The 13,210-nt window shown below is 35.4% G+C and overlaps 1 protein-coding gene across 5 annotated transcripts in view; it reads right to left on the reverse strand.

Moving 5' to 3' along the window:
• The window catches only part of TTBK2 (tau tubulin kinase 2), a 129,048-nt gene that overhangs the window by 46,523 nt on the left and 69,315 nt on the right, over positions 1 to 13,210 (reverse strand). For all 5 annotated transcript variants that reach the window (XM_020906747.2, XM_020906746.2, XM_020906752.2 and 2 more), the window contains 3 exons: positions 10,944 to 11,017; positions 5,089 to 5,229; positions 3,290 to 3,394 (listed from right to left, as the gene is read on the reverse strand). In XM_020906747.2, coding sequence (XP_020762406.2) covers positions 3,290 to 3,394; positions 5,089 to 5,229; positions 10,944 to 11,017 — 320 coding nt within the window. The remainder of the gene's footprint in view (positions 1 to 3,289; positions 3,395 to 5,088; positions 5,230 to 10,943; positions 11,018 to 13,210) is intronic.

Genomic DNA, 13,210 nt, shown 5'->3' on the forward strand with positions numbered 1-13,210 from the left:
CTCTAAATTATATGTTTAAAATATAATAGCTATTAATGAGTCCCATTTTAATTATCAATGAATCTCATTTTTTCTAAATACATTTTAAAATAAAGTAGGATTTATGATAAATAAACTCTATCTAAGAGAAAACATAAATGCTTTCATGTACCCAGAATCATGCCAAGCATCACAGTATATACATTAATATTCAGACTCTGGTCACAAATAAGTACATTAAAAACATGAAGTCTAGGTAAACCAAGATACCACCTTCTTTGTCTTGGCTATAGCATTCAAACTCAATTCAGAGATGGCGGCAACTTGAACCTCTCCCTATACATGTAATTCACATATTCGTAAATTCAAGTTATTGTGCACTTATTATGTGCCAGGTACTGGGAATAAACTCTACATAATATGTGAATACCAGTCCCAGAGAGCTCAACTTGGAATAAAGTCCAAATTCTACTTATTTGGCCTACAACACGTTCCATGATTCTGGTACTTGCCTCATGTCAAAATGGATTTACTTGAGGTTTCCCCCCCAATCAAGTTTGTTTCCAGCTCAAGACTTTGTACTTGTTATTCTCTCTAGCTGGAACACCATCTCTCTACACGCTTCCAATGGCTGGCTCTTCTATCCCAAATTCAGCCCTCTGCTTGAATGTCACCTCCTCAGAGAAATATTCTTTAATCATCGTAATCTAAAATAATATCTGCCCTTGCAATGCCACTCTGTTCTTTTACTCTGCTTTATTTTTTTTTTCACAAAACATCTTTTGCTACCTAAAATTAATTTTATTCATATTTTTACTTATTTGGTTTTTCCCTGCTTCTTTCAATGGAATATAAACTCTGTGATGGCAAAGTCTTTGTCTTGCTCACTTTACAGACACAGAAACAAGCTCCAAAAAGTAAACTTGTTTGAGGACACAGAATTAGTAGGTGATAAAACCAGGCATCAACCAAGGTCTTCTGACTTGAAATCATACACTCTATTTCATGCTAAATCACTTCAGTTGTGTCCGACTCTGTGCAACTCCATGGACTGTAGTCTGCCAGGCTCCTCTGCCCATGAGATTCTCCAGGCAAGAATGCTGGAGTGGGCTGCCATTTCCTTCTCCATGTTTCAACTTTACTGCTTCACGAAGATCAAGTCAGTGCCTTTAAGATTCACGGATGGTGCTGCAGCTCAACAGGAAAACTGAAATACTTTAAAATGATCATGGCCAATAATTTTCATTAGTAGATTTTTTGCTCTCTTTTTCAGTGATTTCAAATTATCCTCAAGTAACACATACTAATGTGGTAGTCTGAAGAGATTACAATGAATGTTATTTTAAAAATCTTCAGTTACCAGAGTCATTTCAGTCATATGCTATACACAGATAAACATTCTGTGTTCTTCCTCTATTTGTTCATTTCTGCAACCTGTGTTTAATCTATTCATATTAATTATCTACTTATTTCTTCTTTCATCAAATTATCTTTTCTCCTTTAGTTATTCCTTTTTAGTTTCGAGATTTAAATGTTTTTAAACTGTTCTTTGTATTTAATGACAAGTCTCAGTAATCAAAAATTTATGCAATTTAAGCTCCCTTTTTTGTCCTTAGCTGCCATTCACTGACAATCACAGTCAATAGATCTCAATATTTTCCTAAGACATCATGACTAAGAGGAATATCTAATATCCTCAATTTGGTTGCTGTAACTCTGAGGTTGGAGATTTCTCCTTCTAGAAGGAAAACGTTTAAGAGTCCTTTGTTCTGGCTCTGACTTTACTTTTGCCATGGAAAGGTTGAGACAGAGGTAAAGAGAGATCAGCTGCCTAGGCAGATTTTGATGTGATCCCTCCAAGAAATAATACCAGGTCAGGGAAATTCAGCCACCTTAAATAATGCAGAGAAAACAATTCAACCTAACTGGGGAAAGGAGCTATATATGCAGGTAACTGTAATTGAAAGTAGATTATAATAAACACCAGTAGCAAAGTACAATGAGCTATGAAAGTCTAGGAGTGGTAAGAATTAGTTCTACTTGGTGAGAAGAAAAGTCCTATGGAGGAAGGATGTCTTAAGAATAAGGCAACACATAACTAAGCCTTGAAATAGGTGATCTCCAGAAACTTCCTCAACTGATGATAATTTGGCAATAGCTATCTCAGATGGTAAAGAATCTGCCTGCAATGCAGGAGACCTGGGTTCAATCCCAGGTCAGGAAGATCCCCTGGAGAAGGAAATGGCAACCCACTCCAGTATTCGTGCCTGGAGAATTCCATGGACAAGGGGCCTGGCAGGCTACCATCCATGAGATTGCAAAGAGTGGGACACAACTGAGTGACTTTCACTATTAACCATCAAAGCTGCAAATGCATACATTCTCTTTGACCCAGCAATTACACTTCTGGAGATGTGTCTTACAGATATACACTTTGTAGCTGCTCTATATTCTGACAAGGAAAGATCTCCTAGATACACTGTAAAGTGAAAAAAAAGGGAAGTGATGAATGTACATTATGCCACTTTTGAATCAAAAAGGAAAAAATAAGAGTACACATTTGTATTTATTGTATACACATAATGAAATTCAGAATATGTTAAGGAACTAAATGTTAAGAACAGAGGAGCCTGGTGGGCGATGGTACATAGGGTCGCAAAGAGTCAGACATGACTGAAGCAACTAAGCAGAAGCCGCATGCAAGCATTATCTAAAATGTCCAGTTTCCAACAACAACAAAAAATTACAAGACATGCAAAGAAACAGGAAAGTGTGACTCATATACGTAAAAAAAAAAGTAGGCAACAAAAACCGCTTATGAGGATGACTAGATGCTGGGCATAACAAAAAAATATTTCAAAGTAGGTATTATAAGTATGTTCATAGAACTAAAGGAAAGCTTAATTAAAGAAAGGAAAGTATAATGGCAATGACATATCAAACAGGGACTATCACTAAAGAGAAATTTTAAAACAGAACTAAATGTAAATTCTGGGTATGACAAATACAGTAACTGAAACAGAAGCAGTATATGATGTAGAAAGAAGCTCAGAGTGCAAAAAAGACCCTTGATCCTAAAGGGGTAATGTGTGTTCTTACAAGATACACTCTAACTCTGTATATGTTTTTAAAAGCTGTAACACTCAATAATAAAATTAATGAATACCATCTGTAACATAATCATAAACTCTATATGATACTTCTTGGATGATATCCGTTCTCTTACACAATTGGCAGGCATTTCTTTAAAAATAGTGATACTATAATAAGTTAATCCTCAAATATTTAATAACAGTATGAAAAATCTTACTGGTCTGACGTCACCACAGGAATTGGTAAACTGTCGAGCCAAGCCAAAATCAAGCATATAACATTTCCGACATGTACTAGGAAAGCGACCCATGGCAAAGTTTGACTAGAAAATAAAGAAGGAAAACATATCTATTATTATTATACTTAGTCCTTATATCTTATCCTTCCTGTATTTTAATTCTTCTATTTAAACTCTATATAATACACATCCCACATATACTGCTCTAGTCAATGTTTATTGGATATTAACACATAATTTTGCTGCAGGACCTATTAATGCCTAAGATCAGGTGAACTTGAGCAAAAAAAAATTTATGTGACTATTATAAAGTTACATAAATACAACACTGATTTAATTGGAGTCAGTACTCTAAGTTTCTTGAAATTCTAGTCTAAGTCACTACTTAAACAATCACCCAGCCCTTACTTTTTAAAATGGGAAGAATGAGGAGTGAACAAGATAGAATCTATAGTCCAGAAATTGAAATGAATTTCCTATAAGCATCATGAAGCTGAATTTCACTAAGTGCAAAAGTTAAAATACAATTCAAGGAAACATAACAGACTTAAGGACAATATATTTTCCATTCTTCCCTTAACAAAGATAAATGTAACATTAAATGACCACAAGTTTGCAAAAATGGGTATCTTAAGTAAACAAATTTATAAAAGCAAAAGTCTAATTGTTACAGAATTGTTAGCTTTTATTTTAAAATACTATTCTACTAAGGGAGCTTTCTAATCAAATTGGAAACTCTTCAATTACCATGGTTCTCAAATAATGACATTTAACTTGACATATAAATAAAAGCAGGAAAATCTACATTACATTAAGTCTGACTCAACTACATTAATTTTAGCTGTCATTTTCATGTAAACTGTTTAATTTTTGAAATCATGTAGCAACAGATGGGTAAAATTTTCAACTGCAACAAGCAACACAATAAATTTATAGTAAATACAGCATATCAGAAATGGGTCATCTCCCCTATGAGTAATACAAAAACCAAGAAGGAGAAAATAAAAGCATATTTAACAGTTACAGAAATCACAATTTCTAGGAAACCAGAATAGAAAAAAATACTATATTGGCACTGTAGCACTCAGGAGAAAAAGCAAGCTCTTTTGTAATTGATGGTTTCTTTCAAGAAATAGTTCAAATTACACAATGCCAACATCTAAAAGCAACATACATCTGTATTTTTAACCAATATCAGAAAAAAGAAATCCAAAGAATGACTATAAATTTAGGTGTAAGGCTAAGTAAGCATCAATGTTAACACATAAGTCAAACATTAGTAATTTTTAATTTGGCTGCTGAGCAATACTTTCATTGTATGAGAAAAGCTCTTGATTATAAGTTACAGTATATAATTATCATTTTTAAAAAATTAAAAGGCAAGTTACAATACATTTCAAGTTTACATCTCTGCCACGGAAATTGAAATATTATCTTGTATTTAACATAGAAACCTACGTTTGTAATTTACTGTGTCCCATCATAAGACTGGGTTTCCCAGGTGGCGCGGTGGTAAAGAACCTGCCTGCCAATGCAGGAGACACAAGAGATGTGTGTTTGATCCCTGGGTTGGGAAGATCCTCTGGAATAGGAAATGGCAACCTGCTCCAATATTCTTGCCTGGAAAATTCCATGGACAGAGGAGCCTGGTAGGCTATAATCCATAGAGTTGCAAAGAGTCTGACACCACTGAGTGACTGAGCACACACACGCATCATAAGACTAATAAGAGTACCAAGCAAACTCATTCTGAGCTCTGGAAGGGAAAGGCCCCCTACCGGTTTGATGTCTCGGTGCAAGAATCCCACAGAATGGATGCTCTCAATAGACTCGAGAATCTGTCTACCCAACCGAAGAGTAGTGCTAATGGTGAATGTGCCCCGGGACTGGCTACGGCGTAGATCTGCCAGATTCCGACCCTGTGGAAGCCAAATAGATACTTTTAAGTATGCTACTCAAAGTATGAGAGAAGAGTAGAGAATTATTCATTTACCATTAAAAAATGTTTTGACTGAACTAGCAAGGATTTTATCTGAATCATGATCCTCTCACTCAAGAGAATTCTCAAGATAATGTATGAACATCGCAGACAAATTTAAGAATAACCAAAGCTTTTTTAAACTTATGTTTCCTTTTTTAAACTTTTTTTTTTAATGAAGGACTCTTTAAATTCTATAGTACTTCACAGTTTGCAAGTTTCACACACATGATTTCATATAATGCCATAAAAACACTTTTCAAAAATCTCCTATCCCTATATTGCTCCATCTCCTGCTTCCCTCTCCCCACTGTGAACCTGCTTCTTTTTTGTTTTACTCACTAGTTTGTTGTAAATTTTAGATTTCACATAAAAGTTGTATCATATATTATTTGTCTTTATTCTGTCTATAACATATTATGTTCTTGAGTCATCATATTTCCCTTTGTCACTGATGTCATAATAAAATGTAGTCTTGATTACATAAAAAAGATATACATACACAGGGCAGTAATTCCTCATTATTGCCTAACATATACTCCTATACAAACTACTTAACTTTTCTATGTCACAGTTTCCTTATAAAATGGGGCCAATAATACCTACCTTATACTGTTTTATAAGGCTTAAACAAGATCCATGTAGTGTCTGGCACATAGTAGGTACTCAATAAGTGCTAATTACTATTATAAATAAAAATGATATGAAACGCTCAATCATAGCAGTAGATAAAAGCGAGGAATTTATCTAGCCTGTGCCAGATGTATTACACTCATGACTGCATTTAGTCCTTAGCACCCTAAACAGAAGTTGTTACACCAGTTTTTCAGATGAGGATACTAAGGTTCAGAGAGTTTAAAAAATGTTAACCTGTTAAGAAAATGTTGTTCTTCAAATCTAAGTCTGTTTAACTGGAAAGTGTTCTTTTTCCACTTTACAGTACTGATCTACCCAGAAGACTCCTTATTGAGTAGGTAACAAATCAGCATTCTGATTGCGAATAGGCTATGATGCTGCAGTTCCACCTGGAGCATTTATATGAAGAATTTATATACATAGTAATATGGAATGAATATTATTAAATAAAAAAAGAAACACATTTCTCCCTAAATAATGCTATAAATTTAACATGATCCAATAAATATGCAAGAGGATTTTATTATTAAAAATTTTAAACATGCTCAAAAGGAAAGTAATATAATGAACCCTCATACACCTATCCATCACTCAGAATTAATAATTATCAATTAATGGCCAATCTTTTTTCATCTGTTATCCACCCCCCCCCGCCCCCCGCAATATGTAACATACAATGTCTCCTTTCCTACACACATATAGTGGATAGTTTTCATGTAAATTTTAACCATAATTTCACCTACATATGTTAGGTAAAGAAATGAAAATATATAATAAAATCAAAGAAATTATATGCCAGCAGTTCTATCACAAAAAATTTGAAACTGGAAATATCAATATGAACCATGATATATTTTTTCTTTTAAAAAAATTTATATACCCTGAACCTATTCACTTGAAAAGAATTTAAACAATGACCAACCCAATTGCAGGGACCCACAGCATCCAGATTCTGGTCTCTAAATACCATTTCTCATTAAGAGGAATCAGAAAGTAAACTGTGTAAAGTTACTCAGTTGTGTCTGACTCTGTGTGACCCCATGGACTATAGCCTGCCAGGCTCCTCTGTCCACGAAATTTTCCAGGCAATCATAATGGAGTGGGTTGCCGTTTCCTCCTCCAGGGTCAGAAAGTAAGGGTGCTATCAGAGCTCCCTACTGGGAGCCAATTCATTTTTCTGAAAACTTGAAATTAAAGAATCATGGATGGGAAACACATGTAAATCCATGGCTGATTCATGTCAATGTATGGCAAAAACCACTACAATATTGTAAAGTAATTAGCCTCCAACTAATAAAAATGATTGGGAAAAGAAAAAAAGAATCAAACATTAGTCCTGCCTTTCTGTGTGAAATGTACCTAAGGATAACCTAATAATTGATGGAATGCTCTTAAAAGAATTCCAGCAATAAACAAAGAGGAATTGTAAAATTATAACTGTATATTTGCAACCCCACTGAAGTAAAGAATTTTAATTGATGGAATGCTCTTAAAAGAATTCCAGTAATAAACAAAGAGGAATTGTAAAATTATAACTGTATATTTGCAACCCCACTGAAGTAAAGAATTTTGGCAGTGATTACTAATGGGTTGATAAAATCTAAGAGAAAAATTAGTGGCTCAGATGGTACAGAATCTGCCTGCGATGTGGGAGACCTGGGTTCAATCCCTGGGTTGGAATGATAGCCTCAGAACCTCACTGATTCAATCTTAACACAACTAAAAGAGACAAGCAACACTGTCTGCTGATATAATATAAATAGGAAGCACACAACCCATCTCTGAAGTATTCTAGCAAAATAAAAATGGAATCTGATCTAATCACAAATTTATAGAACATACAGGGGACAGAAGAATATGTTAACTATTACCACATGGAGACAATCAGCAAAATCCAAGGTATGGAAACTTCTGCATAACAAATGATTTTTTTAATCAATGACAATACAAACAACAAAAAGAAAATTTAAGAAAAAAAAATGAGAGGGAACTTTTTTTTTTTTTTTGAGAGGGAACTTTTAAAAAGAGGCTTAAGAGGGACTTTCCTGGTAGTCCAGTGGCTAAGACTCCAGGCTCCCAATGCAGGGGGCCCAGGTTCGATCCCTAGTATCCCTGGTTAGGGAACTAGATTCCACATGCCACAACTAAGATCCTGCATGCCACAACTGATATCCTGCATAAAAACTCCTCATGCCACAATGATGATCAGAGCATCCACAACTAAGAGCCGGCACAGCCAAATAAATAAATATTAAAAAAAATAAAAATAGGGGCTTGCCTGGTGGTCTCGTGGTTAAGAATCCACCTGCAATTGCAGGGGACACGGATTTAACCCCTGGTCTGGGAAAATTCCACATGCTGCAGAGCTACTGAGCCAGTGCGCCACAACTAGTGAGCCCACACTCCTAGAGCCCGTGCTCAGCAACAAGAGAAGCTACCGCCGGGAGAAGCCTGTGCACAGCAAGAAGAGCAGCCCTGGCTGGCTGCAATTAGAAAAAGCCTACCTGCAACAAGACCCAGCATGGCCAAAAATAAATAAATAAATAAACCTTAAAAAATAAATTTGTTTAAAAAAAAACAAGAGGCTTAAGACATACATATCCACCAAATACAATGTATAAACCTTGTCTGGAACCAGATTCAAGTATGACAAATATAAAAAAACAAGTGAGAGATACAACCAAGAAAATGTGAAGACTGACTTGATAATTGATACTATTATTAAGATATTATTGTGTATTATGGTTACTAGTGGAAAAAAAAGAATCCTTGACTATATACTGATATTATTTATGATAAAATATGACTTCAATTTGCTTTGAAATCATCTGGGGAAGGAGAAGAAAGGCAGAATACAGCTCTACTTTCATTTATATTTAATTTTTTCCACAGTAATAAAAAGTTTAAAAATATATGGCAGCCCTGATGTTAGGCAATCTAGATCTATATCTATGCTGGTTACAGGATTCAAAACATTTTTTGCCCTTTCCTAGGTGATATGCTTATCACAAAATACCATCCTTTGGCTATACAAGGATGATCACATAAAAGCCTCAATGGTGACAGGATAGCAAACGAGACCTGGCCACGGTCTTCCTAGTAGATATGAGAAAATAAACGGGTATGACTGCTTGAGCCCTATTAGATTTCAGACCCATTTTCATGGTAAATAGTTAGAATTTCTACAGGAGAAATAGGATTATTCCTTAAAAATTTAAAGGCAGATATTATATAACTGAATCACCAGGAGGCAAAAGACTAAAGTTAGCTTAAGAACAATGAGGGTTTTTAGAAGAAATTAGAAATGTCGGTGAGAAACTGGGTCTGAGCATATAAATTTTGTCAAAATATATGGGGAAACCCTAGCAGTCAACTTTAATATGTCCAACAAGAGAAAGAACCCTCAAACAGTTATACCAACTTTAGTCTTAAATCAAGTCAAACATATAGAGGTGGGAAGTTAATGGTGGGTTAATTTTTTTATGATGGAGAAAAAAAACAAACAAACCAGCATGCAAGTCAAATCAAAGAATTCTTAGATGAGTCCACAGGAGCTTGCAAAGGTCACAAGAGCCATCACTGCCTGATATACACCATCCTCCTTAGTTTTCCATCCTTGCATCTGTCTCATTTCCAGAAGTGAGATTAAGGTGAGTGTAAATAAAATAAAAAAGACTATATGCTAGGACTGAGAGAGACTCTATAGACTTAAAAAGCATCTCCACATCGTCTAGTCAGTAGTAGCCTATACACAAAAATAAAGAGTTTTCTCTTATTGTGCCAAGAATATTGGCCCAAGGCGTCCATCAAGTAAGTCCTAACACCCATCAAGTTAGTCAGTCTCAGGAAAACCTCAAACCTCCTTGAGCTAAAGTCTCTTCATTTGCAAAATGGGGGTAAAACCTTCCCTATCCTCTTCAGGGGAAATGATAAGGATCAAGTAAGATGCATAATAAATCCAGAAGAAAAAAACTATAAAATAGCATACAAAAGTTATATTATTATTATAGGCCAAAGTGAGAGATGGCGAGGTCTATATTAATGACCTAAAAAGATACAGGTATTCTGCTTCAAGTAAAAAAACTATGCCAGCTCAAGAGTAGTGAATCACATGACTCAGAGATATCAAGACAATAGTCTGCAGGAAATTAATGTCTATAGATCTAAATCAAATGCTGAAGGATAGCTGAGGGAAACAAGAAGAGGAAGAATTTAGGTGAGGATTTTTGTCTCTGAAATCACTACTAAGTAGTTAAGCTGAAAAAATGAATAAACAAAAGAACCAAATGCCTAAAACAAGCTTTGCTAAAGATGAAGGGAAACCCTGAGAACCCTAAGTTCTCTTAAGTCAGGCAGCAAAGTGAACCATGGCTTTCACACTTTGACGGTAAGTACAGGCTCAGAACTGTGTGTGTGTGTGCGCGTGCATGTGTTCATTCAGGCGCAGGGGCAGGGGCAGGGGCAGTGTCAGAGAGAATGGGCTGATTTCCCTCTTTTTGCTGCAGTCATTACTTCAATGCTCCCTTTCTGAATTTCTGTCATCTGCTACCCAACCCAACTCCACTCTCCATCTCAAGGACGGGAGAACAGAGCTATGTTAATAGTAAAGAGAAAGAAGAACAGCATTTCTCTCCATCTCATTTTAAAATTTTCAAACAGTCAAGGTTGATACTTGTGAAAATGGGAACCTAGAGTCCCTAACATAATAAATGACAGGGAAGGAAGGGACAGGAACAGGGCAAAACTCATTATATCCGGTAATCCATGTGGGGATCAAAAACTTGGCAATGATGACAATCAATGAAGATGTGCATCAGAGAAAACAGTTGATAAACAGTTGATTTTTCCATCTTTGGAAAAATCTGTTATCACCAGGTCTATTTAAATATATACCATCTGCATAGTATAAAACATTCTGCAATGTTACCAAGAATGTTGTTAGTTTTATTCATATCTACTGTAATTAGGTACTGTGTTCAAAATTGGTCAATTTTAAGATACATTTTCAAAGTAACCTACCTGCAACTGCATGACCACGTAGTTGAATCGATCATTCCTCCCACAACCAATAAATCTACAAACATGGTCTTTCCCTGGATAAAAAGAAAGAAAGATACAAGACAGTACAAAAGGTTATACTATAGTTTCTCTTCTTAAAAATTAATAATTTGTTTTTCTGTATGTTATTTTAATGACAATATAAAAATGTCTTAAGAATCTTAATGATAGTAAATTAGTATTATTCAAAATTTCTACCCACCTCTCTCCATATCCTACACTGCTCTTTATATAGTAAAGTTTAACTGTTTACTAAATGAATAAACAAATGAATGAGGGGACTAATGAATGATTATTTATTTAGGAAGGAAACAATTAAGAGGTCATTTCAAATAAACTTGCTCAGACATGATACATATAAAAGAAAGAAGAGCTATAAACAAGAACTATGTTAGGAATATATATCCTGGATTTTGGATATGGCCTGCCATTCACCATTATAGACTCTGTGAATCACTTCATCTTTCTGGGCCCCACTGATATGGATTTGCTCAGCGGTTTTCAACCTGAGTTTCACATGTGAAATCCAAGGAGGTGCTAGTGGCTGGGGTCCAGAGCGAAGCAGAGGTGGAGCAGAGAGAGACTAGGCTTCTGCATCTGATTCAGCAACCGCAAACAAGGGTCCTAAAAGAGGATCAGGTCTGGTGGCTTCCAGGACCAGAAGATGGAATCTGGCTGGAGAACAGTGAATGAAGGGAGGGATGGGATAACAGAATGAGATAGTACTGGAGAAATAGGCAGGCACCAGATCCTGGAGGATCTTGGACTCATTCATAATAAGGAATCTGAACCACATGTATAGGTCAGTGTTTTCTAACCCTAGCTGCTTATTAGAATTATCTGGGGAACTTTTTGAAAACTCCTAAACTTTTTTTTTTTTTTTTACTGAATCAGAATCTATGGGGGAAAGATACAGGATATGAGCTTTCAAAAGTTCTCTGACCCAAAAGCAGACAGGCCATGGATGTTTTTGAAACATCCACATATTTGAAAACCACTGCTGAGTAGTGTGAGAAGCATCTAAAAAATTTTAACAGAAAGAAAAACACTTAAAACATTCCATTTTAGAACACTGCCACGGTAGCAATGAAGAAGACAGACTATAGGGAGGTCAATTATGGAGGCAGAATGGTCATTCTGGGGACAGTTACAATATCACAAGAGAGAACAGGGCTTAAACCTTTTTTCAATCTAATGTATTATAGTAGATATAGAAAAAAGAAACAGGATAGATCTGAGAGATGCTAAAGATGTAGTTACTGACTAGAAATGGGCACAATTAAATAAAAAGTTGTACTAAAATAAGAGAATGTAGTAAGTTGTATAGATTTTAAGGGCTATCAGAATGTTGAGTTTGAAGACGACCAAGTGAATTCAGCAGACAATTGTAATTTCAAGCCTGAGACAAAAAACTGAGCTCCAGAAATTTACTGGGGAATGATTGGTTCATAGAAGGCAGATGGAACTACAAACATAAATAGAAGATTTCCAAGTTGAAAGAATAAAGAATGAGAAGACAAGAAACCTAAGAATGGAATTCCAGAAAATTAAACATCTGAAAAGCATAAGTAGAAACAAAAGAGCCCATGAAGGGAACAGAGTAATATCCTGAAAGGCAGGAGAAACCTACGAGAGATAAAGGTCACAGAATTCAAAGGTAGACGTGGCCAGTGGCTGAGAAGAGCTCAGCAATATAAACAATTAGGAAGTTACTGGTGAGTGGAAGGGGTAGAAGCCAGTCCATAATGGGTTAAAGAATAAATGGAACATGAGACAGGGCAATCTTTGAAAAAGCTTCCTATAAAGTGAGGAAGTCACAGACCAAGAACCAGAAGGACAGACTTTAACAGACTGATGAGAAATATAATCCAACGTTCAAAAAGAATTAGTCCACTAATTTAAAATATAAATACAATCCAGGTTTAATTTAGTTAATGAGTCCACACTTCTCTTTTGCATCTGAGTTATCACATTGTTCTCTCATTCTCTGTGCTTCTGTTGAAAGGGGCCATAACTAGCAAGAACAAGTACAATAGGAACAATAATTCACAATGTGTACAATGTATGTATATCACTTTACATACATTTTACATATGTCTACAAAACTAAGTCATCTAATAAACTGTAGTAACAGTGAAAGGATAAAATGACTGTCAACTGGCCAACTTACTCTTTTCTTCAGCTTCAAAGAAACAATGAATCATTTTAAAGTATTTTCTTACTGTCCA

The sequence above is a fragment of the Odocoileus virginianus genome, chromosome 6 (assembly GCF_023699985.2).
Source record: "Odocoileus virginianus isolate 20LAN1187 ecotype Illinois chromosome 6, Ovbor_1.2, whole genome shotgun sequence".
In the NCBI taxonomy this organism is placed as follows: Eukaryota; Metazoa; Chordata; class Mammalia; order Artiodactyla; family Cervidae; genus Odocoileus; species Odocoileus virginianus.